This window comes from Schistocerca cancellata, chromosome 5 (genome assembly GCF_023864275.1).
Source record: "Schistocerca cancellata isolate TAMUIC-IGC-003103 chromosome 5, iqSchCanc2.1, whole genome shotgun sequence".
NCBI classification, from domain to species: domain Eukaryota; kingdom Metazoa; phylum Arthropoda; class Insecta; order Orthoptera; family Acrididae; genus Schistocerca; species Schistocerca cancellata.
Genome location: NC_064630.1, coordinates 375,445,244 through 375,471,658, shown reverse-complemented (window position 1 = coordinate 375,471,658; position 26,415 = coordinate 375,445,244). Strand labels below are relative to the sequence as shown.

The following is a 26,415-nucleotide window of genomic DNA, read 5'->3' as shown; positions in this document are numbered from 1 at the left end:
GCTAGACTCGTCGTGCGTTAGCTTCCTTCTTAGCACTTGAAACAAGCCACTTTCCCGGTATGGCTCCTACAACGTTCTTAAAGTATTTTCTAGTTTGTCTCGTTTTTAGATTCTGTGAGCAGCGTATTCCTTTGGTATCAGAATGCTTTCTCAATTTGCAAATCAATTATATACTAACAGAGATACACTGTTTTACCATTCCTTCAGTTCGGAACCGCGCGACTGCTACGGTCGCAGGGTCGAATCCTGCCTCGGGCATAGATGTGAGTGATGTCCTTAGTTAAGTTCAAGTAGTTCTAAGTTCTAGGGGACTGATGACCTCAGATGTTAAGTCCCATAGTGCTCAGAGCCATTTGAACCATTTTTATCATTCTTCTGACAAATGTCAGATTTGGCACTTAGGTATTCCATTTCCACTCTTAATCTGTTTTTACTAAGTGATGACAACTCCCCTATTGTTTTTAAATTTATCTCTCTCTCTCTCTCTCTCTCTCTAATATATATATATATATATATATATATATATATATATATATATATATATATATATATATATATACTTTTGTATAGTTATTTTGCAAAGTTTGCAGGTGTCTTTCAGTATATATTCTATTTTCACATCTTTCTTTCTTTCTTGTACCTGACCTTTAATTCATTTCTCTTAAACGTTCCGCAAAAGTTGAGCGGCCTGTGTAATAATTCGAGGGTGTGATACGTTCATTGTAGTATCGTGTGCCGTATGTTTTTTCTTACACCACCAGTCTTAAGTGCTAACTGACGCAACGATTTTCTCGGGTAAAACCAGCTCGCCACTTGACGGTGCTCGATGAGCGTGAGGGAAGCGTAGGCCTTCCTTCTGGGTACTGGTTGCGCTCAACGGCGTAGACAGCGGTTGCTTCGTACGTGGACCACCACGTGTAACATTGCATTGGATGAGGAAAACTGTGAAAACCGACGATACATATCACATGAAGATGTGCAGTGCATTTGAACGCAACAATCGTCGCGCTGCCTATCAACTGTCTAAAATGAGACATGACTCAGTAAAGTTAAAGTCTTCTACAATGTGTAACTAGATTAAAGCTTCATGAGAGGGGCAAGACTGCAGGAGTCGCTTCTTGTTGTTTTTGTTACTGATTAACCTGGACAGTCAGAATAATATGATCTTGACGAGACCCCCGTCTCGACATTTTGTTGAGCTGTACTTACGTAAAACTATTTTTTACGATGCAACAGGACATGCCACATGAAATTCTTTTTTTGGGGACCCTCACTCGGCAAGGGTGCATTCTGATTTGACTGTCCCAGAGTTTCTTTTTAGGTTTAAGGGTTCCCGAAAAAATATGTATTTCGGGATATATCTGCGAAGTTCAGCATTCCAAAAAAGCCCTTTTTCAGTAACGTGTCAAAAAGGTACGTCTTTAAGAGTAAGCCGTGTGTGTCTTACAATTTGTTACATTTCATACGCCTCCAAGTGTTGAATAACACACTGCAATGCATAATTTTCTCGTTTGATTTTTCGCCACACAGTATCAGAAACATTTGTACAATACTTTATTCGTCATTAGCAGTATTATGTTAGTGAGTTGTAATCTGCATCCACGTATTGAGCTTGAAGCAGTCTTATGTATTTCCTAATCGCAAATTAGAAAAAAAGTTATCACTTCACCTATGAATGCGCATAAATCGCCCACAGAAATTACGCACGAAATAAGTTTCGTTATTTATATGTCGCTTTGCGTGTTCCGTAATACATTAATCAAATGGTTCAAATGGGTCTGAGCACTATGCGACTTAACTTCTGAGGTCATCAGTCGCCTAGAACTTACAACTAATTAAACCTAACTAACCTAAGGACATCACACACACCCATGCCCGAGGCAGGATTCGAACCTGCGCGCTTAGAACCGCACGGCCACTCCGGCCAGCTACATTTTATGAAGTTGCTGCCTCATAATTCTCAACATATATTTCCCTCCATGGACGCGAAAGGTGAAGCTATGCATAGCCGCTCTTATTCTCTACGATTCATAGATTAAAATAACTTACCTACTGATCTTTCATCGAGTCATGTGGCAATCCAGTCGTAATTCTTTCTCTAGCTCCATGTGTTCCCTGTGCTGGATGTTTTGTTGGAACTAAAACAAACAAATCCAGTGTGGTTGGCTGCACGCCTTAACCACTGCCCTGCACGGCTTCCTCGGAACACTGTAGTCAGTTACTCGTACAATGCTACTTTATTTGAGCTGTATCCGTAGTTTTACTGTCAAGCCAAGGAAATAAAAAATCTTAAAAGTGCCACAAACATATATGCTGACCAATTTTTTCTGCATGTCATCACCAGTCTTTGTAATCGTTTTTAACATTTATCGAATACGCTCATTTTTGTGCTCAAGGCTTCTGAAACATAGAAATATACCATTAAGTTAAAACTACGAAATGAAACGCAAGCTCAGCCGATGGCAATGTACGCCTGACAACGTGCCTAGCGGCAGCCCGCGTAGCACATGTGGTGGGCAGTTTGCAGGACCCGTCTGCGGCCGTGCAAACAAGTTCTACCACATGTTGTGCGCCATTCAGGCTTCCGTTCACCTTATTATTATTATAATAAGCGTTCATAAAATCTAGCTACATCTACTACTGACACGCGGTATTACGAGCCGGATGTGTAAACTTTTTGGGAAAGAATCATTCCATAGTCTTACTTCAAGCCTTCCATCGGACAGTCACTTGGCGTGCTTTAGCAAGCACCTAAAGCTGTGAGTACCGGGCGTGAGTCGTGCTTCGGTAGCTCAGTTGGTAGAGCACTTGCCCGCGAAAGGCAAAGGTCCCGAGTTCGAGTCTCGGTCGGGCACACAGTTTTAATCTGCTAGGAAGTTTCATATCAGCGCACACTCCGCTGCAGAGTGAAAATCTCATTCTGGAAACATCCCCCAGGCTGTGGCTAAGCCATGTCTCCGCAGTATCCTTTCTTTCAGGAGTGCTAGTTCTGCAAGGTTCGCAGGAGAGCTTCTGTAAAGTTTGGAAGGTAGGAGACGAGATACTGGCAGAAGTAAAGCTGTGAGCACCGGTCGTGAGTCGTGCTTCGGTAGCTCAGATGGTAGAGCACTTGCCTGCGAAAGGCAAAGGTCCCGAGTTTGAGTCTCGGTCGGGCACACAGTTTTAATCTGCCAGGAAGTTTCACCTAATTTTGTATTTTTAAACCCAAATTAAACTGCTGCTAGAAAACACACGTCAGCAGTTTGGAATGACAGCTTCTGCCGAAAAATGTTTGCATGTCCGATATAGCTCTACAAAAACGATAAATTAGGATAGAGTACCCTCCGCCGTGATACCGCCTCAGATGAAGACTCAAATCGTATTAAGTCAAGGGAACAAAGTTGCCACTCCGGATGCGAGATGTACTCTTATTGCGAGTACTGGACCATGTGGCCGTTATCATCGCTATCAGATGGAACTCAGGTCCTTAATGTATGTACAGACAGGCTACAGGTTCACTCTAGCAAGACACATGTACTCTGCAGGTCATTTTACAATACATGACGTAAGATATTTCATGCACCATTGTCACTTCCTCTGCTTTTCTGTTGTAATAGCTTATGATGCGCGGGAAGAACAGCGGTTGATAAGCCTGATCCACAATGCCTCTCTTGTACCGCCTGCCGCCTGGGTTGGTTGAACATATCGCTGGCGCTTTGGGGCTTTGAACGAACTCGTGGCGAAACGCGCTGCTCGTTTTTTTCGGACATTCCCTATTATCTGTATAAATATTACGCGGTATAGTTCGCAGATACGAGCAGTGTTAATGTACAAGTCGAGCGAGATAGACGTAAGCTACACATTGCGTGAGAGGGCCGTACTTCATGAATCGCAGTCCTCCCGAATTAAAGTGCAGTATCTTAACTAATGCGCCACCTATCTCAGTCTCGGAACAATACTTCGTAGGCCGAAAGAAGAGCTCTGACATCTTCAGCAATGTTTCCAGTTTTCACCTGCGAGGCACAAACCGCTGCTGGTGAAAAAATAGTCGTCCGCACAACTAGAATTTTTAGACAAGTCGGATAAAAAATTTGTATGATCTGGAATAGTACACCAAAGACAAGAGAGGAAAAATAATTTAAAGTATTCGTACGTCGATGACCAACCGGCGAGTTCATTTTGTACGGCGAAAGAACAGCACACACAGTTGATGTGGGCTTAACATAGCTACATCGCGCGCTACTACAATCACTCACGTAACGCGTTTTCATATATGTCCCGATGATAACGTCTCACTGTTGTCTTATACTTCCGTATAAGACGGACTGACCATTTAAGTTGATTTGTAGAATCTGAGAGTCTGGAGACATAGCAGGAGGCTGTCGGAAAAGTATCTAAACATTTATTAACATAGCAAAGACAGATAAGTGCGAGGACTATCGAACAGTCATCTTAAAATCTCATGAATCCAAGTTGCTCACAAGAATAATATACAGATGAATGAAAAATGAAACAGTCTGCCATTGCAATTGATAACGGAAGCAAGGCTTCAAAAAAATCAAGATGCGTTCATAGGCTTGATCGACCCAGAAAAAACGTTCGGCAGTGTAAATTAGTGTAAGATGTTCGAAATTCTCAGAGCAGTAGGAGTATGCTGTAGGGAAAGTCGACTAATGTACAGTGTGTGTTATAACCAAGAGGGAACAATAAAAATGGAAGACAAAAGGACTAAGTGCTCGTATTGAATAGCGTGTAGGACAAGGATTCATTCTTTTCCCCTTACTATACAGTCAATACGTCGAAGAAGCAACGACGCAAATAAAAGAAGTGTAAATAAAGAGATTAAAATTCAGCGTAAAGCTTATCAATGATGAGATTCGCCGATGACATTGCGATCGTCAGTGAAGGTGAGGATTTGTTAATTGGACAGAACAGTCCAATTAGTAAAGAATATGGTCTGAGAGCAAACCGAATAAAGACGAAAGTAATGAGAGTGGCAGAATTGAGATTAGTGTTAAATTTTTACACAGAAGAGGAATTCGTGGGTGGGCCGCATCATAACAGCCGGAAGTCGTACGAAAGAAAGAAGGGGGGGGGGGGGCGACCTCAATTCCGTATTTGTCTTGCCGTTTGGTCATGCCTACCAAACGATAAATAAATACATTAATTAATTAGGTTGTAGAATAATTACGGCTGCCATTCACAATAGGTGACTTTATTTAACACAGCTTGAACTCCTCTTCAGGTGGTTTACATTCAGGTATATATTTCCATACTCAGTGTTGATCACTGTTTAAATAAAAAACAAATGCAATGATGACTAAATAGACATAAATGAAACATTCGGAAATGAACAAGCAACATGTGTTGCAAAATATTACAGTATTTATATAAAGCGATGTATCCATATCGTTTTCACAGTAAATTTATCACGTTTTATGTACAGAAATATTTCCTTTGTTACATGTCAACTGTACATTAGTCACCATGCTAATTATTGTTGCTTCCATATTGTCTTTGATAAAGTAGTGGTGCTTTAGATGTTGGTTCAAATGGCTCGGAGCACTATGGGACTTAACATATGTGGTCATCAGTCCCCTAGAACTTAGAACTACATAAACCTAACTAACCTAAGGACATCACACACATCCATGCCCGAGGCAGGATTCGAACCTGCGACCGTAGCAGTCGCGCGGTTCCGGACTGGGCGCCTAGAACCGCGAGACCACCGCGGCCGGCTTTAGACGTTGGTAACTTCATACATGAACTCACGTCACCCAACATGTTTACGTTTGAAAAACAGATTATCGTCAAAGAGATTAAACCAAATAATTACAGAGATATTACATACAGAGTGACAATTACTGAACTGTATGAAATAAAATCGTCATAACGTCTGAACAGTTTACGTTAGGACATTGAAACTGCACGGTTGGCCGAGGGGCATGATGGGAATTAGTAAGCGCATGCATGGTTTATTTCAGCGTCGAAGGCCACTTTCATTTGGATGGGTTCTTCATTAAGCAAAACTCGCGCGTTTAGGGGACTGAGAGTCCGCATTTCGCGATCGTGAAGTCTCTTCACCCTCAACACGTGACTGTGTGGTGTGCAATGTCCAGTCACGGAATAATCAGTGCGATATCCCTTGTTGGCACAGTGACAACCGAACGGAACGTGAAGACTTTGGAAGATGATTTCATCCCCATTATCCAAAGTAACCCTGATTTCGAAAAGATGTGGTTCATGCAAGACGGAGCTCGACCCCACCGAAGCAGGAGAGTGTTTGATGTCCTGGAGGAGCATTTTAGGAACAGCATTCTGGCTATGGGATATCCAGAGACCATTGGCATGGGCCTCGATTGGCCGCCATATTCTCCGGATCTGAACACGTGCGACTCCTTTTTGTGCGGCTACATTGAAGATGAGTTGTACAGCAATAACCTCAAAACAATTGCTGAGCTGAAAACAGCCATTCAGGAGGTCATCAGCAGCATCGATGTTCCGACACTTCAGCGGGTCATGCAGAATTTCGCTATTCGTCTGCGTCATATCATCGCTAATGATGGCAGGCATATCGAACACGTCATAACTTTAATCCGAATATCTGTAGTGACGTTTACATGTTGAATATACTGTGTGCACGCCGTAGTTTGTAACTAATTTACGTTTTTTTTCATATGGTTCAACAATTGTCACCCTGTATATAAATACGTAACATATTAAAAAGTATGAAGATGAAATTGTTACATGATTATGGAACCATGATTTATGATATCTCAAGTAGACCTTGCAAACAAGTCATTTCAACACATCTGTAATGAAATATTTAAATATCAAAAACTGTAACTCATGGCCCTCTCACAACTAGCATTGTTCGAAAAGGGAAGGGGGAGAGACTGTCTATTTAACGTTAGGGCCTATATAATTTACCAGCAACCATTCTAGATATTATAAATAAATGACAGTTGTGGTTCCGTAATCGTGCAACAATTTTACTGTCATAATTTGTTATATCCGTTATGTATTAATAAGTGTAACAGCACTGTGCTTTTTCGACTTAAGTTCATTGACCATAACCTCTGTTTTTTCAAATTTAAACACGTTGGATGCTGTGAGTGCATGTGCGTGTGAAGTTACTAACGTCTAAAGTGCCACTACTTAATCAAAGAAGTAATGTGAATGCATCAATAATTAGCATGCTGACTAATATACAGTTAACATGTTTAAATAAAAAACAAATGCAATGATGACTAAATAGACATAAATGAAACATTCGGAAATGAACAAGCAACATGTGTTGCAAAATATTACAGTATTTATATAAAGCGATGTATCCATATCGTTTTCACAGTAAATTTATCACGTTTTATGTACAGAAATATTTCCTTTGTTACATGTCAACTGTACATTAGTCACCTGCGCCGTGAACACGCTCTGGTTAGAGAATTTCAAAAAATCATGACCAACCCTCAATTACAAATCCATGAAGATACTCACGACATCCAAGGAAACCGACTCCGGTCTAGGAATCCTCCACTAAAGACCGCACAGGCTCTGCACCAAACCAACTTCAAAATAAATGACCGATGGAAAGAGGAATGGGAGAGCAGAACAGTAGTAAACTGCCACAGTATGCCATGCATCTTTAGTAAACCAAAAGGATTTGATTGCCCTCGCAAAGTTTGGTCAACTCTTAATCGCATCAGAACCAACTGTGGGAGATGTGCCGACTCCTTACACAGATGGGGTAAACTTCCTTCGGCCGCTTGCGACTGTGGCGCTGAGAGACAGACGGTCAAACACATCGTGCAGGAATGCCCACTAAGGGCATACGAGGGTGACCCACAAGATTTCCTAATGGCGACCCAAGAGGCAATCGACTATTTACTATCTAAGCTGGACGTCTGCTTGTGACTGGTCTTCTGTGAGTGTAACTTTACAATTGGCGGTGTCCTTATATACAAACTGTTATTTATTGCTCTGTTTATACATATGTGATTTTTTTTAATCGTGTTGTTTCTGTAATTTTTACTGTGATGTTATGAGCCATACGCTAAATAAATAAATAAATAACATGTAAAAAACATTTTTGTACAAAAATATAATAAATGTATTGTGAAAACAATAGGGGTACTTTATGTAGATACCGTAGCATGCCACTTAACCACTTACAGATGTTTAATTTGTGACTATTTAGTCATTAACAAATCAGTTGTTTTTGGTTTAAACTGTGATCTCCGACACTGAGTATGGAAACATGCACCTGCAGGGAAATGACCTGAAGAGAGGCAGAAGCTCCCAACCGGTCCTGTGCTAAATATGCTGAAGAGCCAAAGAAACTGGTATACGTGCCTAATGTCTTGCAGGGCCCCCGCGAGCACGCAGAAGTGCCACAACACAACGTAGCATGGACTAGACTAATGTCTGGAGTAGCACTGGAGGGAATTGACACCATTAATTCTGCAGGGCTGACCATAATGCATAAGAGTACGAGGGGGTGGAGATCTCTTGTGACCAGCAAACGTCGCAAGGCATCCCAGCTATGCTCTATAATGTTCATGTCTGGGGAGTTTCATGGTCAGCGGGAGTGTTCGAAATCAGTGTTCCAGGAGCCACTCTGTAGCAATTCTAGTCGTGTGGGGTGTCGCATTGTCCTGCTGGAATTGCCCAAGTCCCTCAGAAAACATAATGTACATGAATGGATGCAGGTGATCAGACAGGATGGTTACGTACGTGTCACCTATCAGACAGTGTAGTATCTAGTCGTATCAGGGGTCCCATATCACTCCTGCTGGATACGCCCTACACCATTACAGTATCTCAAACAGCTTGAACAGTCCCGTGCTAACATGCAGGGTCCATGGGTTCATGAGGTTGTCTCCAGACCCGTACACGTCCATCCGCTCGATACGATTTGAAATGGGACTCGTCCGACCAGGCAACATGTTGTGTTGTGCAGTCGTCAAGGGTACACGAGTGGGCTTTTGGCTCCGAAAGCCCACATCGATGTTTTGTTGAATGGTTCGCACCCTGACACTTATTGATCGCCCAGCTTTGAAATCGGGAGCAATTTGCGCAACGATTGCACTTCTGTCGCGTTGAAAGATTATCCTCCGTCGTCGTTGAATCCGTTCTTGCAGGATCTTTTTCCGGTCGCAGCGATGTCGGAGATTTGATGTTTTCCCAGATTCTTGATATTCACGGAACACTCGTGAAATGGTCGTATGGGAAAATCCCCACTTCATCGCTACCGCATAGACGCTGTGTCCCATCGCTCGTGCATTGACAATAACACCAGGTTCAAACTTACTTAAATCTTCATAACCTGCCATTGTAGCAGCAGTAACCAATCTAACAACTGCGCCAGACACTTGTCTTATATAGGCGTTGCGGACCGTAGCGCCGTATTCTGCCTGTTTACATATCTCTGTATTTGAATACGCATACCTATACCAGTCTCTTTAGCGTTTCAGTGTAAAATCACCTCATATTGTGAACGGTAGCGGTTATTATTCTATACATATAAAGGAACAGTCACTGAGATCAGCTGCATCCGTTATAAATAAAATACATTAATTAATGACTTGGGTGTGCGAGTTAATTTTGTTGTTAGGGCGAAGAGCCGCTTTGCCGGAGCGCTGGTTACGGGCAGCGCTCGGCGGCCAGGGCCTCGCGACCTTGCACGGCTCTCACCACGGGCCATCCCTGTGTCTGCAGCCGCAGCCGCGTGCCAGCCCGTGACGACGCGCTGCCCGTACGCGGACATCCGCCTACGCCAAGGCTCTTCTGGCCCACTCCTGCCCTCTAAAAAACAACCACCTGCCAGTCTCGACCGCTCCACGGAGAATTGTTGACTGCCTGCCTGCCTGCGTGAAGTATTCAGCCCAGAACGCATAAAAAGATACACCATGCGCATTTCGTATTATGGTACAAGTCACAGAAATATCTCTCTCTATCTTCGTTTGCTGGCGAAAGCATCATTGCTCTTTGTCTTCACTCCAAGTACTGCTTTCATGCAGCTGTCCATCGTACGTGTTCTGTGCAAGTCTCTTCATCTCTGCATATCTGCTGGAACCTGCATCCATTTGTCGAACTTAACTGCGCTTATGCCTTCGTCTCCCTCTAAAATTTTACAGCCCCCTCCACACACACACACACACACACACACACACACACACACACACACACACACTCCTAAACACTCTTCCCTAAAAAATGAATCTGACGATTCGATTACGTCTATACGCAAATTCCGCAACCCACCGTAAGGTGACTGGCGGTGGGTATCTTGTACCACTAGTACTCCTTTTCTGTACGTTCCACGCGCAGATAGAACGAGGGAAAAATGGCTGTCTGTATGCCTTCGTACGAACAGGGTGTATACGACCCGGGACAACCGGGAAATCCGGGAATTTTTTCATCCGGGAGAAAACCGGGATAAACCCGGGAATTTTTCAGAATTCCGGGAGTTTTTCATTGTTTTAGCTTTCAGTTAAATTTTTGTAATTTTGACTGCAGAATTGATTCTCTAGCAAAGAATGTTATTGTATCCTGCTACTGGAGAATGATACTGCAGCAATAAAATATAAACGAGAGGGAAAAAATAAAAGTTTAGTGGCAAAGGAAATGTGCAATTTACAACAACAAAACACCGTGCACGCACAAGCGTCTGCAAATAGCAAAAATATGTCAAAGGCCATAGGGCGTAATTCTTCGTAACAATAAACCGCTTGCTATGAGCATGCGGTCTCAACTGTTCATATTAGGTTCGTTTGACCATTTGCCAGCGGTCTGTTGTGCATGCGCATTTGACTCTGGTATAATCAGCACCTCCTCCCGCTACTTGAAGTTTGGCTGTTAGCTGTATCGGTAGTAGCAGCAAACAGCCAGATGCAAACGAGAAAAATTTTTCTCGCGCACACTAGCTGCCAGATTCACGCTTGCGCAGAGTTGTGTGAGTTGTAGTGGGGAGGGGTTAACCTCCATGTGACCCGTGTTTACGTTAAGTGATTTCGCTGCTTCTCTTCGTGTACAGCTCTCACGTCAAATGAAAGCAAAACGAATTTCTGTGGCCGGGAGCTATCAAGTGAATGAAAATACATTCACATAATTACGGAGGGCAAAAATATATTACTAATTTCAGTTTTCTGATTTTGTTTTATTTCCAAGTTAGTAGCAGTCAAGCATTAATCGCCTTGCAGAACAGTGAAGTTATTTTTGCAAGTTTGCTAAAGAAATTTGGCTTTATTAATCGTTCCGCTGAGGCAATAATTTTATTTGAAACGAAGTGTTTCATTCTACAGTATTGGCTATTTCCAACTGTTCGCTGAATTTCAAGTGCAATTTCAAGTGCACGTAATCATCTTCTGCCATATATGGCATTATGTCATAATAAAGAACCAAAAATGAGATCGTAGAGTACTGGTACTCCAAGAAAATTTACATCCCAGAAACCACACGGAAAAGCTTAATATCAGATGGGACTTGCTTCATTGTGAATCTGGAAAAATCCAATTTGCACTTCAAGCCGAATTATGCATTTTAGTATGGTTTACGAAATTCTGATGCTCTTTGGAGTATCCTCTGATGCCCTGTTTCTTTTATGGTGTAATGTAAACTCTCTTAGTGCTTTATACACACGAACATACGGGCTTCCTACACCACTGCAGTTGCACACGCACAATGATGCCTGTTTTCTTGCGCTCTCTGGCAACTGGTAAATCGAACCTATTTCTAACAGTCTCCGAATAGTATTGCGAACGGTGGTTAGAAAAGCGTTACTTTCAAAGTAAATTTCTTTTTACGCAAGATGCATATGTTACGTGTGAAAAAGTGGGATGGATATCTAAATCACAGAGCGTTCGAAACTGAACAGTTTGAGGACCACCCACTTACAAGAATTTCGAGCCGAGACATTTATGTCATAATTTTAAATTTACTGGCACATTTGTATGACGTATCTTAAAGTATAACACACGCAAAAAAAGATCAATATTACATGTGAAAGCTTAGCTTTTCTTGTAGATATACGGTACGGTGAACTTTAATGTAAACCATTAACTTTTCCTCTTGCGTGTTCGCGCTATGTAACCAGTGATCTTGCTATTGGCTGACACGTGTCCTATGCTCTGAATAGCTGCTGTCATAGGCTGGCGAGATCTCGTGGCTTGAGATATGACTCGCTTACAAAAGGACATCGTAACCTCGGTTTCAACGCTCCGTAATACGAAAATATGCAGCGTATATGTTGCTGCAAATCAAAGGTCTTTCCAAAACTTCTCTCCTTTTCTTTATTAAAAGTCTCTCCAAAACTTCTCCGCCCAGTCTTCTCTTTTTTTTTTCCGAGAAGATCTACGCGATTGTATAAGACGTTAGCCATTCAAAGGATTGATAAGTTGTACACTTCCGAGGGAAAATTTACGGAAAACCTCAGTAGCCATTACACATCGTGAGAGAGATGAATGGGGTGCCCTGCGGAACTCACGCACTTTGAACGTGGTCACGTGATTCGGTGTCACTTGTGTCACACATGTGTACGCGAGATTTCCACACTCTTGAACATCGCTAGCTCCACTGTTTCCGATGTGATAGTGAAGTGGAAACTATTGGGGAGTCAGGGTAAACCAGACGAGAATTTCAGCTCCAGACTTCCCCAACACGATTGCAGTCGTTCTCGCTGTGCTACCTCGTTCCGTTGGATGTAAGGATGGTAGCATTAAAGAGAGTAGAGGAGAACAAAAAAATCGTGAAGAAAGAAAACGGTGAATTCAGAAGAAAAAAACGTAAGTCGATACATTAGAATTGTAATCTAAACCATCTTAGGACGTTATTTAGGAAACATTGTATTTACGTACTACGGGTAACTATCGCTTGCATTCTGTTATCTATCGGTAGACTCTCCACCTCGGATTCTTTAAGGAATCGAACTCACTTGTAGAAACCGGATTCCAATATATGATGACCTTATAAATGAATTAATGTGTTAAATATTTGTCATTAAGCAATCAGAAAAACTTTGAAATTATTTTTAAAGTTTGTTATTAGTCGATGAGTGCTCTTATTCAGCACTGGGTGCGTATCGTGTGGGTAATTGGTCTCCGGTCACGGAGTCGCGCGAATGTAAATCTGAATAGGAGCGCTTCGCTTTAACGACAGCCTTACCGTGTGAACAAACACGGTTCCATTGCAGGGTGGACTGAACTGAGGCTCACGCTTCCTTTCATCTATACCAGTGGTTCCTTCTTTGACCATTACCCCGAGTGCAGCTTGTACCCCTGCCCTCCTGCCGACTGTTGCCTCCACTCCCATTCCCCACTTTATCACCAACTTTAGCACCTAACTAAACTATAGAATGAAAGACTTTTATTTTTAAAATAATGAAATACGAATGATATTTAGTTTGTTAGAATGAATGGCGAAGGAATTAGTGGTGCATCGTAAATGCTACCCACAGCTCCCCTTCAAACAAGAAAGCTAACAACCATAGTGAGGGTGGACACTCGTTAAAAACATACTTCTCCTGCATTACTTCTTTACGTTGCGGCACTTGTTTGACCTCCACTGTACAACCCCATTTAAAATCAAACAAGTTAAAATGTGTGCACTATACTTACCGTTCGTAAATCACTTGATTGCTGCACTCCTTACTTCTGAACTGGCAGAAATTGGAGGACTACAGGGTATGAATGCTTTGTGTCTAACCACTCTAATAATAATAGTAATAATAATAATAATAATACTGTGTACAGCACCATAGTAGCCCTTATGTGGTTACTGCTGTATCGTGTTGTCAATTAATTTATTTACCTATTTCGAAGCGCGTAATGAAGCATTTTCTGAACGACTGCTGATACTATCTACAAGTAGGACGAGAGATTTTCTTGAGATATATACCATTTGTCACGTATGTGTGTCATTTTTATCATCGATGTACGAGACAAAGCACGTGTAGTGGGTGGACTATGTGAGGAACCTGTAACATCCACCATATAATGCTACTAACTGAGAAAAAGTAATTATTGATAACTTATATAATCTGTCTTAGAATCGCACAAAATTGTGATAATAGTAATGATCTTTTGAAAATAATTTAGTTTCGTGACTGAAACAGAATCGAATAGTTTAATTTTTACCCCTCAGAAAATTGCACTTTACGTCTGAAGGGGTAATTACCCCCAGGTGGGGAACCACCGATCTAAACGAACATAAGCGTAATAAAGACAGTGGCAACGAAGATGAAAGCCCTTGTCCCTTGTCGATTCATTTCGGGGCAGAATGTACGTCTCGTTGCATCCGAAATGGGTAAGAGCTGAATCAGTGAAATGAGCGAGCAGCTGCAGCAGCAACAGTGGTGAAAGAAGCTAGATTCACCTCTATGACACTCCATGACGTTACTATGACCCGACAGTTTCGACCGTCGGGCACGTCTATAGGCTTTCGAGGTCGTATCGAGTATGAGAGCGTCAAATGCTGAGCCCCCCGTAACACAAAACTCACATCTGACGTAGTTGCTGCCGTAACTTAATGATGCTTAGAAATCATGTGATTGGTTGCTGTTTTAAGTACCTTACCACTTCCAAGTATGAAAGTGCTTAGAATATGTTCATTTCAGAAGGGCTGACTGGAAATGCGCAGTCATTGTGTGTGTCTCGCAAGGATTTATAAACTGAAACGTATCTATAGATTGCGCACCAGTGGATGAATAACATCTTCCCTCATCTTATTCGATTTGACCCTGTTATTGGCTTCATTGTGACTGATCTGTTTATTCATATGAGGATCATATACATAATGTTATGTCGACCAATGACATATACAAAAAGTAAATGTGCTGTGCACACCAAAATAATAAATGCAGTAGTACCACAATAATCTACAGAAACTGTATAGAGATTGTAAATGCGGAATATGGTTGTGACTGTGGTAGCCATTCTTGTAAAGCAGAAACTCATTATCTCCAATTGCATTGCAATTTTAGAAACGGTTGCTACCTTTCCTTTCTTTGGAAATGAGAACCTACCACCTTCATACTCGTTATTTTTATATGTACTACGAGAAGTGCTTAGCAAAAAGCTACCCCCAAGGTAAAAATGTGCTGGTTGTGTGAAGTATGTTCAGATTTGAGCAACATATTATAATTCAATGCGAGAACAATGTATTTCTTCCTTTGCACTTGAAAGTAACTGAAACAATGAGAAAAAACAGCAGCAGGAGCATTCCTGTATTGGTTGGTTTATTTGGGGAAGAAGACCAAACAGCGAGGTCATCGGTCCCATCGGATTAGGGAAGGATGGGGAAAGATATCGGCCGTGCCCTTTCGAACGAACCATCCCGGCATTTTCCTGTGCCAATTCCAGAATATATTGAAGTCTGCATAAGTATATTAATTCAAGACATTCTTGTTTGGAAAAGAAGTCTACTAAAATAACTAGCTTGTAATATTTTTTGTATTCTTTATAGACTGTGGAGACTAAGTTACCTTTGACTATTTTTCAATTTTTTTTTTTTTTTTTTAATTCTGACCTACGTGTTTTGTTTCACCAGATGATCAACGCGTTTCGAGCTTTTACTGGCATTTGCGTGTTTCGTGGTTCAAGGGTGAATTGTTTATAATGACAGCTCACTCATGGGAGACAGCGCTCTTATATGTACAAAACATCGAATATTACAGAACATACTTTCCATAAATTAATAAGAAGGTGGCATTGATTGACTGTTCCGTCTGTTCTTGGTAGAATATTTTATACATTATGAATGAAAACAGAACGCTGATGGAAATATTGTACAATATCTATTATTTGTGTCTCACACAGGTTTTCGGCTGTTACACCGTCATTATATACAAAGATAAGTATGTGGTGCAGTGAAGTTTTGTTGGATCTGAGATTTTAAACTAGTGCATCTATAGACTATCTTCATTTCCACAGATGAAAAATCTTAACGTTAAGGTTTAGAAATAAAACAAAAGGGATTATTCAGTGTAAATGCGTTTAATCCTAACGTTAACAGTTTCTTATGTCTGGAAATGGAGATACTCTTTAGATACACTAGTTTAAAATCTTGAATCTAACAAAATTTCACTGCATCACAGATTTACCTTTGTACGTGATGGTGGCCTAACAACCGAAAACCGGTTGTGTTTTCATTCAACATATTAAGGTCCCACAATCTTTTACCAAAGCGAAAAAAAATTAAGCAGTAGCAGAATGATGGCATTGAAACAGAGGATGACACGCGTAAAGCTGAAATACTGAACACCTTTTTCCAAAACTGTTTCACAGAGGAAGACCGCACTGCAGTTCCTTATCTAAATCCTCGCACAAACGAAAAAATGGCTGACATCTAAATAAGTGTCCAAGGAATAGAAAAACAACTGAAATCACTCAACAGAGGAAAGTCCACTGGACCTGACGGGATACCAATTTGATTCTACACAGAGTACGCGAAAGAACTTGCCCCCCTTCTAACAGCCGTGTACCGCAAGTCTCTAGAGGAACGGAAGGTTCCAAACGATTGGAAAAGAACACAGGTAGTCCCAGTCTTCAAGAAGGGTCGTCGAGCAGATGCGCAAAACTATAGACCTATATCTCTGATGTCGATCTGTTGTAGAATTTTAGAACATGTTTTTTGCTCGAGTATCATGTCGTTTTTGGAAACCCAGAATCTACTATGTAGGAATCAACATGGATTCCGGAAACAACGATCGTGTGAGACCCAACTCGCTTTATTTGTTCATGAGACCCAGAAAATATTAGATACAGGCTCCCAGGTAGATGCCATTTTCCTTGACTTCCGGAAAGCGTTCTATATAGTTCCACAGTCGCCTGATAAACAAAGTAAGAGCCTACGGAATATCAGACCAGTGTGTGGCTGGATTGAAGAGTTTTTAGCAAACAGAACACAGCATGTTGTTCTTAATGGAGAGACGTCTACAGACGTTAAAGGAACCTCTGGGGTGCCACAGGGGAGTGTTATGGGACCATTGCTTTTCACGATATGTATAAATGACCTAGTAGATAGTGTCGGAAGTTCCATGCGGCTTTTCGCGGATGATGCTGTAATATACAAAGAAGTTGCAGCATTAGAAAATTGCAGCGAAATGCAGGAAGATCTACAGCGGATAGGCACTTGGTGCAGGGAGTGGCAACTGACCCTTAACATAGACAAATGTAATGTATTGCGAATACATAGAAAGAAGGATCCTTTATTGTATGATTATATGATAGCGGAACAAACACTGGTAGCAGTTACTTCTGTAAAATATCTGGGAGTATGCGTGCCGAACGATTTGAAGTGGAATGATCACATAAAATTAATTGTTGGTAAGGCGGGTACCAGGTTGAGATTCATTGGGAGAGTCTTTAGATAAAATGTAGTCCATCAACAAAGGAGGTGGCTTACAAAACACTCGTTCGACCTATAATTGAGTATTGCTCATCAGTGTGGGATCCGTCCTAGATCGGGTTGTCAGAGTAGCTAGAGAAGATCCGAAGAAGAGCGGCGCGCTTCGTCGCAGGGTTATTTGGTAAGCGTGATAGCGGTATGGAGATGTTTAGCAAACTCAAGTGGCAGACTCTGCAAGAGAGGCGCTCTGCATCGCGGTGTAGCTTGCTCGCCAGGTTTCCAGACGGTACGTTTCTGGATGAGGTATCGAATATATTGCTTCCCCTACTTATACCTCCTGAGGAGATCACGAATGTAAAATTAGACAGATTCGAGCGCGCACGGGGACTTTCCGGCAGTCGTTTTTCCCGCGAACCATACGCGACTGGAACAGGAAAGGGAGGTAATGACATTGGCACGTAAAGTGCCCTCCGCCACACAGCATTGGATGGCTTGCGGAGTATAAATGTAGATGTAGGATTCGAAATACGAACTAACTACACTTCAACTCAACATCTCTACGTACTACGCCGTTGTGGACTTCAGCAGATTGCGTCTGTCTTTGTTCTTGAAAGACTGACATGTTTTTACCTTACATTATAACATATATCAATAACGACGCGTTTTCAAAAGCTTCTTAATATTTGAAGCAGCATATATTCATATGACGTACGCCGTAATTTAAATCTTAAATACGTGATTCAATTAAGTGTCGAAATCCAATGTGGCTTCTCCCACTTCTCAGAACTCGATACTACCTCAAAACTCGATTGACATCCACGAGAATCGAAACTGGGCGTATCACGTCATAAGGAAGTCCGGGAGAAGTGTTCCGGAGGTGAGTCTGGCTTCTCCCGCTGCAGTGGCGTTGTAGAGGACAGCACGGCGGTTGGCCAGGCGGCAGATGTTTTTCGAATTGAGCGCGAGTGCGGGCACGTGGTGCGTTGTGGCCGGGCGGCGGTGGTGGGGGCGGGCAGGGCCTGTGGCCGCCACGGCCACAGCTGCGGCGCCCGCCAGTTCAGCGCCGACGGCCCCGCCGTCGCGTAGCGCCGCGCCGCCATGAACCGCTGCGGCTGCTGCTGTTGCTGCTGGAGGACGCACGGGGAACGCTCCGCGACCGCCGCCGCCGCCGGACGGAAAGTGACAGGCGCTCTCAGGCGTAAGCAATGGTGAATACGGCGCTGCGACTGTGTCTACTTCCAGTCAGCCGGAGAAAGTGTAGTGTGGCTTTTTGCGTGTTCTGTCGATCATATTCGCGACAACTCGCCGCGATGTGGAACATGTCAGTTAGGTTTACAAATAAGACACACATTCCCTTTTGAAAACATGGGTACTTACTGATCAGTTACATAACTGGACTTTCTATTTTATCCTAGTCTGTCACATCATTTGATAAGGGTACCCTTATTACATGTGAGGTGTGATCAGAAAGTAACGGGAATTTTTGTTGTTCTTAAAGTATCTTTATTTATTCATCAGCAACAATTTTGTCCCCGTTCAAAGTAATCCTCAGATATAATACATAATATAATAAATAACAGAAGATACCGAAAAAAATTCTGGCAGCGCTTTCTGCACTCTTGGAAGCACTTCTGGAACTCACTTTTCGTTACGTTCAGCTCTTTCAGCGATTCTGTTTTTATCTCATCAGTGATGGCAGAACGACGTCTTTCCACGAGTCTCTTCAACTTCGCAGGGAGTGCGAGTGCGGTGGCCTGAGGCAACAAAAAAAACAAAAAACAAAAAAATAACAAGCATTGAGATGTGAGCGGGAGCATTATCGTGATGCAATTTCTAAGAGTAGTTTTGGCACAATCCTGGTCATATTCTTCGGATTACTTCACACAAACGGTGCGTATTCTTATAGCTCGTATTCCTTAATTGGCCGTACGACAATAAGGCAGGAACTCTTGACGCACTATACCTTTTAATCGAAGAAAACAGTGAGAAGAATCTCTTAACAAGTGATCGAACTTACCGATTTTTTTCCCCAGTCTTTGCTCTTCAAGGTGTTTCCATTGGGACGATTGGTTCTTGGTTTCGACGTCTTACCCGTATATCCGCGCTTCGTCACCTGTTATAATCTTCTTTAGAAGTTCTGGACCATTTTCTGCTTCATTCATCAATTCCTGAGCGATGTCTGCGTGACGTTTTTGGTCGAAATTTAACAATTCGGAACAAACTTTACTGCTACATGTTTCATACCCAAAACACACACACACACACACACACACACACACACACACACACACACACAAAAATGCTTGGAATGAGCCAAAGGATATACCGACATCACCACCTACCTCTTTGATGGTGATTCGGCGATTTTTCAGAATTTTATTTACTTTTTCCACATTGTCTTCAGTAATTGATGGGTTAGGTCGTCCATGGCGGTCATCGTATTCACCGTCTTCTCGACCCTCTTTGAAACGCTTATACCACTCGTAAATTCTTGTCTTACTCATTGTTGATTCGCCAAAAACTACAGTCAACATTTCCACATTATTCCATTTTTTAAGCAAAATTTAATGCAAATTCTGTGATCCATCATTTTCGTAAGTAAAAATTCGCCGAGCACTCGAAAGCAAGAAAAGCTAATCGACTATCAACAATAAACTAAATATTCAAAACCATTGAAAATACAAACGCACACCAGGAACATGTTTACCGAGAAAATAAAAAAGGTTTTGAAAATCAGATGTTCAAAGCCCGCGAAATTAAGAAATTCCTGTTATTTTTTGATCACCCCCCTCGTACATACAGTTTGTTCATAGATACGTCTATAAGCATAATGAGTTGTCAAGTAGCAAGGTTTTCTATTTGTTTTTTAATCTTTTATCGTCTCCCAGCACTGAAATTCCCAAGCGAGGCAATCAAGAATTATTTTAGGTGCATACTTGCCTTCTTTCTGTCTATGAGCAAGGATAAATTGTGGATAATGGAGACTATCTTTGTTGCTAGTCTTGTATTTTTATGAGTGCTGTTCTTTTCAGTTTGTGCCTGAGTCTTCATAACAGATTTCATAAGAGAGTAAATGTATTGGGATACTGTTGTCTATATACCTGATTTTTAAGCAGTTGCCTACATGCAATTCGAGGGTGGACACCAGATATTATCCTTAGAGCAAGTATCTTTGATAAATCACTCCCACAGAATTCGTCAGTGAATGGAAGTATACAAAATAAGCTAATTATCTTATACTTTCATCATCAAAATCAGTAATGATACGTACAACATTGTAGGACAAGCCTTTGAGAAGATCCATCGTATAGACTTCCGATTCTGATTGTTATGCAGCCCAGGAATTTTGTACAATCAATTTTACATATTCCCATTTGGTATTGTTATTGATGATGGTATACACGTTATTGATGGTGGTATACACTGACGTGAATAAAGTTATGAGGTATCTCCTAATACCGTGTCGGACTTTCTTTTGCCTGGCGTAGTGCAGCAACTCGACGTGGCATCGACTCAAAAGGTCAGTGGAAGTCCTATGCAGAAATGTTGAGCCATGCTGCCTCTGTGGGCGTCCATAATTGCGAAAGTGTTGCCGGTGCAGGATTTTGCGCACAAAGTGATCTCTCGATGGGATTTATGTCGAGCGATCTGGGTGGCCAAATCATTCGCTCGAATTGTCAAGTATGTTCTTTAAACTAATCGCGAAAATTGAGGCTCGTGACATAAAGTCGTTGTTTGAACATGAAATCTATGAATGGCTACAAATGGTCTCAAAGTAGCCGAACATGGCCATTTCCAGTCAGTGGTCGGTTCCGTTGGGCCAGAAACCAGTCCATTCATTGTACACGCAGCCCACAATATTACGGAGCCGCTGTCCACTTGCACTGTGCCTTATTGACAACCAGGGTCCATGGTTTCATAGGTTCTGCGCCACACTCTAAGCCTACCATCAGTTCTTACCATCTGAAGTCGGGACTTATCTGACAAGATCTGGGGTTTCCAATCATCCAGGATCCAACCTATATGGTCACGAGCCCAGGACAGGCGCTGCAGGCGGTGTCGTGCTGTTAATATAGGCACTCGCGTCGGTCGTCTGCTGCCATAGCCCATTAACGCCAAATGCCGCACTGTCCTAAGGGATACGTTCGCCGTATGTGTCTCATTGATTGATGATAGATTGAATAACTAATGAAGGGGTACAGAACCGAACTGGTGAAAACAGAATTACGACACAACTGGACTCAAAGCAGGCATCTGTTGAAAGGCCACATACCGAGGCATCAAGGAATCGTCAGTTTGGAGTTGCAGGGAAGTGTGTTCGTTGGTTATGAGCGGAGGGGGGGATCAAACCGTAGACCAAAGCTTGAATACTGTAAACAGGTTTAGATGGATATAGGTTTCGCAAAGACAAAATTTCTTTCACGGGATAGGCTGGTGCGCAGAACTGCTTTGACGTCGTCTGAGGACTGAAAATCTTAACAATCCAGTACGACATAATAGGAAGATATCTTATAATTTACACTTTCTGATAAATATTTCAGATACAGCGTTTGTGGAAGAAGTGTTTACGTTTTCATTGTGCAGCTGTGTGGCTGCAACGCGCCTTATCGCCGCCTCTGCCGCTGAACATAGCGGCCTGCGAATTGACCCGGTTGCATCACGCGCCAGTGTTTCGACACATTGCACAGCGGGGTCGTGCGGAGAGCTGTCGTGCTGCTGCTGCGGCGGCGGCCGTCGGGCAGTTCCCATTATGGAATTATCTCGGCACTGGTTCTCGTGTCGTCGAGCACCGATCCGCAGAGGTTCCGGCACCATGGCGACCGGACAGTGACTGGCTGGCTGTGTTTCCCTTTAATCTTCTTACGGATTGTGGTATTCTTTCCATAGTGTCCGTCACAAGTTTTCGATGCCGTGATTACGTTGCACTCGGAGACGATTACTTCACTCCGTTTAGAATTATTGTTCTGCTCTGCCTTGACAGATTTGCAATCCAGAATCCAACTCATTTCGGATGTTCTACGTTTCATCTCTTCTTGTCCTCTTCTATTCCAATACAAACCAATGTATTCTCCACAGAGAACTGTGAAAGGTTGGATATTTCTGTTTGATCTCATTGTCATCTGTAATGCTAAGGATTTGTATCAACCGATATGCATGGCGTACTCCCCAGCAGCATTGATAGTTTACACGCACCCTTTTTCTTTTGTGCAAAGTTTTCGCAATTTCTTGCGCATACAGCATTCGCCTTGACAAAGATGACATTCGCAGTTTAATTACGTAAAATGCGTCTTTACACAATCACAATCGGAAGTGCAACTGTGTTACCCACTATCTTCCATTTAGCGTGACGTTTCAGAGGGTGTGTCAGCTAAGGCTACGATCCTTCTGAGCTTCCGAAACGAATGGATAAGGGGGAAAAAGTACATCAACAAAATATCACATTGCTAGGCGAAATGACGTAGTTCGCAGTCTGGGGAGGTGAGTTAAAAGTGTGACATTGGTACGATATTCCACTTCTTATGTGAGTAAACTAATCAATTCTACGTCAGTTGGGACACCTCTTTAACTTTTATACCTAACCGCGTCTCAATTCGTTACATTATACTTACTGTCTTGGACAAGTGCTCGATGGTAGGTGAACTCCTAATTTGCTCTCTGATCGGCCTTACAGTAAGCAGTACTTCTTACAACAACGGAAGATGTGTTTTTATGCAGTACCTGACAAGCGCTCTTTCTTTCAGTTGTCGTCGATGTGGTCGGAACTGGCGCTCGATAGCTCATACGTACATGGTGACTCAAAAGTCCGTTAACATTTGAAAATTCAATACTTTACGGAACATTGGAGGTAGAGAGGTAAAATTTGATACACGTGCTTGAAATGACGTGCGGTTTTATTGAAACCAAAAGAGTGCACAAAATGACTAACAGATGGCGCTTCAAATGATACAAAAGCAATAATTAGTATAACAATTGGTTTTTAGCAAAGACGTTCTTTATAAAGATTGCTCAACTTCTCGATTGTCATTCATAAACAATACCTATAATCGAGGGACAACGTAGTGAGCAGCACGGTGTAGCATATCTGTAGGTATGGTGAAAAACTACCGTCATATGTGGTCATTTAGCACCCCAAACGCGGTCGAACGATCGCGATAGACTAGTGACTTCAGTTAACCCCTAAACCAATAATTACACGGATTGATGTCTGTGGATCTGGGAGGCCGTGCATGACGGACATGGTGGCTTTTCGAGCGATCCTCACCATACGAGGTGTGAAAGAGATCTTCCACACGTGTAGCGAATGGGATGGAGCGCCATCCTGCGTAAGAGTCGTATCTTCCAGCAGGTTTTTATCAGCTAGTCTAGGAATTATGACTCCCTCGTTAACTACAACTCATTTTATACACGGTTCTCATACGACGTCACTGAGGTGTTCTGTCCAGCGCCATCTGTTAGCAATTTTTTGCGCTCGTTTTTGGTTTCAGTGAAACCCCATATCATATCAGTCCTGTGTGTCAATTTTTATCTCTACCTACACTCACTTTCAGAAAGAAAAAAAACTAACAGACTATCTTGAACGACAAGAGATAGGACGTTCGTATTCACATGACATGTACGTTAGTTGTTCTGCAGAAATGATTAGCATTTCAGTCACCTCGGTTCAGCATGTGTGCTATTGCATAGTAGATACAGGGTCCGCCATGGGCCCTCATAACTTGTTCCATTCGTGATGGCATCCTGTGTTATAGCCATCCATATACTACATTCACCTGGTTCCAAAAATCATCTGTGGTGGTTGCCATAGGATCACAGCGCTGCACCTGTCGTTTCACCATACCCCACACATTTTCGATTGGCAAAACGCTGACACCCTGTGACACCAAGAAGGCATGTATTTTTGCAATGCAGCAACATGTGGTCGTGCATTGCCTTGCTGAAAAATGGCGTCCGGAGTGTTGTGCAGAAAGGGTATGGCTACGGGTCGCAGAACGTCATTCACATAGTCCACACTGGTCAGTGCCCTGAACACACTCCAGCTGTGATTTGTGGTTGTACCCTACAGCACCCCACACCATAAGACCTTCAGTATGTCTTGAGCGAATGCAGTCACTAAGATGCCGCTCCCCTGTCTGCGGCGAATCAAAATGCGACCATAATTTTCAAACACAACCTGGATCCGTCCGGGAACACCATCGGATGTCATTCCTTTCCCCATTGACGTTGTTACACACACCATTGCCGTCCAGCATTTTGCTGCATATTCGTCAAAGGTAGGCGGAGAAGTGGACGACGCGCACGTAACCCATGCCGTAATAAATGGCGACGGATTGTCACCCCTCGTAATGTACGACGTGTTCCTGTGTTGCGCCAGAGCCGAGGAGTACGTAGATCTATCCTTCAGTGACATTCGGATAAGGTGTCGATCTTCTCGGGGGCTGGGTTGTATTACGTGACCCATCCCGTCGTGTTCTGCGGGCCTTCCGTGCAGTATTTGGCACACAATCGTCGCACTGCCGAAACACTTCGTCCCACACGAGCAGCAGTTTCGTATGGATGCATCACATTCTCTCGTGCCATAATGCGCTCTCTTTCAAACACACGTTTTCACGGTACGGTTAGCGAATACATCTGCGAAGCATCCTGCACGTCTGATGATGCCACGCTGATACATTGCCTTCGGTTTATAGTGACGAGAGGCGCAGGCGCGTTCTGCCGGTAGGTGGTGTTGGGCCGCGATATCGAATTTGACCTTGAACCAACGGGCCGACATGGTTGGTGTTTTTTCTGAACATGAGTACACAGTATTCCATAAATTTGTGCATTTTCAAATGTTAAAGGACATTTGGTTCATCCCGTACTTTCCCAATCGCTTCAAGTGCCTCCAACGTATCAGGCAGCATTCAGTCATCAGTGTATTTTAAACTGCTCAAAGCTCAATAATAGAGCAAAAATACTCGCAGTGACTGGAACCCAAGCGATATGATTCTGAATTATTTTGTCAATCTGATGATTTTCTAGCCGAAATTTGCGACACATTTGTGACGTCTTCACAATCTTGGATCTTGGAAGATTCAGTAACCATGGGGATTAATCAGACGAAGCTGAGTTCAAATGTAATATCGGTATCAAGATACAGGTACTGCGTGATTTGTCAGGCAAAGCATCAGCCGATTCTTTCCTCGATTCAACTCACAGCAGGTCTTTCAAACTACGTCTCGTCATATTGCTCTTGTCAGAACTCAACATTACTCTGAACTACGTGGTTATTAGAGGCAGATACTCTAAAAACGTGTTGCTCCTTTCTGTGTCTAAGTGTGTGTGTCATTCGGACTCCGTGTACGCAAACGATAAAATAACTTATTGGTTGACGACTTCCATTTTTGTTTATTTTTCTTATTTATAATGCCGTTGACAATTTTTGTGGCTTTTCGTAATCCATATAACATTTTTCTCACAAATGTTGACAGAAGATAAGCGCAACAGGTCGACCTTGAATTCTTACCCTCTTCCAGAACGTGCTACGATCCCAAAACCATGCAAAAGGGGTAGCTTGAGGATGTCTGTTGTAATCGGCAATATCTTCTTGCAACTTTAAGAACGCGCTGGCTTTGTAAGATGGTGCAGACATAAGAGGTATCACTATGTTGTGAGGGGATCCAACACGCTTTGGCGTGAGAGACTACTGGGAGCGCACTATTCCAGTTTTGCCAGGCGCATCAAAATAGCTTTGCGTTCAGTTGCTAGAGCTCATTGCCCTGTGACGCACGACTGCCACTAGTCTGCGGCTGTCTCTGTCGTGGCCGGCCGGTGTGGCCGTGCAGTTCTAGGCGCTTCAGTCTGGAACCGAGTGACCGCTACGGTCGCAGGTTCGAATCCTGCCTCGGGCATGGATGTGTGTGATGTCCTTAGGTTAGTTAGGTTTAAGTAGTTCTAAGTTCTAGGGAACTGATAACCACAGATGTTAAGTCCCATAGTGCTCAGAGCCATTTGAACCATTTTTTTTTTTTTTTTGTCTCTGTCGTGATGCTTCCGACTCACCACCCTTCGTTGATACACTTTTGAGGACGCAACTACGTGACGCTATAGCTGGAA

At 42.7% G+C, this 26,415-nt stretch overlaps 1 protein-coding gene across 3 annotated transcripts in view; it reads left to right on the top strand.

Moving 5' to 3' along the window:
• The window catches only part of LOC126188992 (tyrosine-protein kinase Abl), a 469,368-nt gene that overhangs the window by 212,038 nt on the left and 230,915 nt on the right, over nucleotides 1–26,415 (top strand). The window contains exon 1 of one of the 3 annotated variants that reach the window (XM_049930789.1): nucleotides 18,392–18,520. The exons of the other annotated variants lie outside the window; for them this stretch is intronic. Within the exon in view, the coding sequence (XP_049786746.1) occupies nucleotides 18,421–18,520 (100 nt within the window). The 5' untranslated portion in view covers nucleotides 18,392–18,420. Of the gene's footprint in view, nucleotides 1–18,391; nucleotides 18,521–26,415 lie in introns of those variants that run through there. 3 annotated transcript variants of the gene reach the window in all.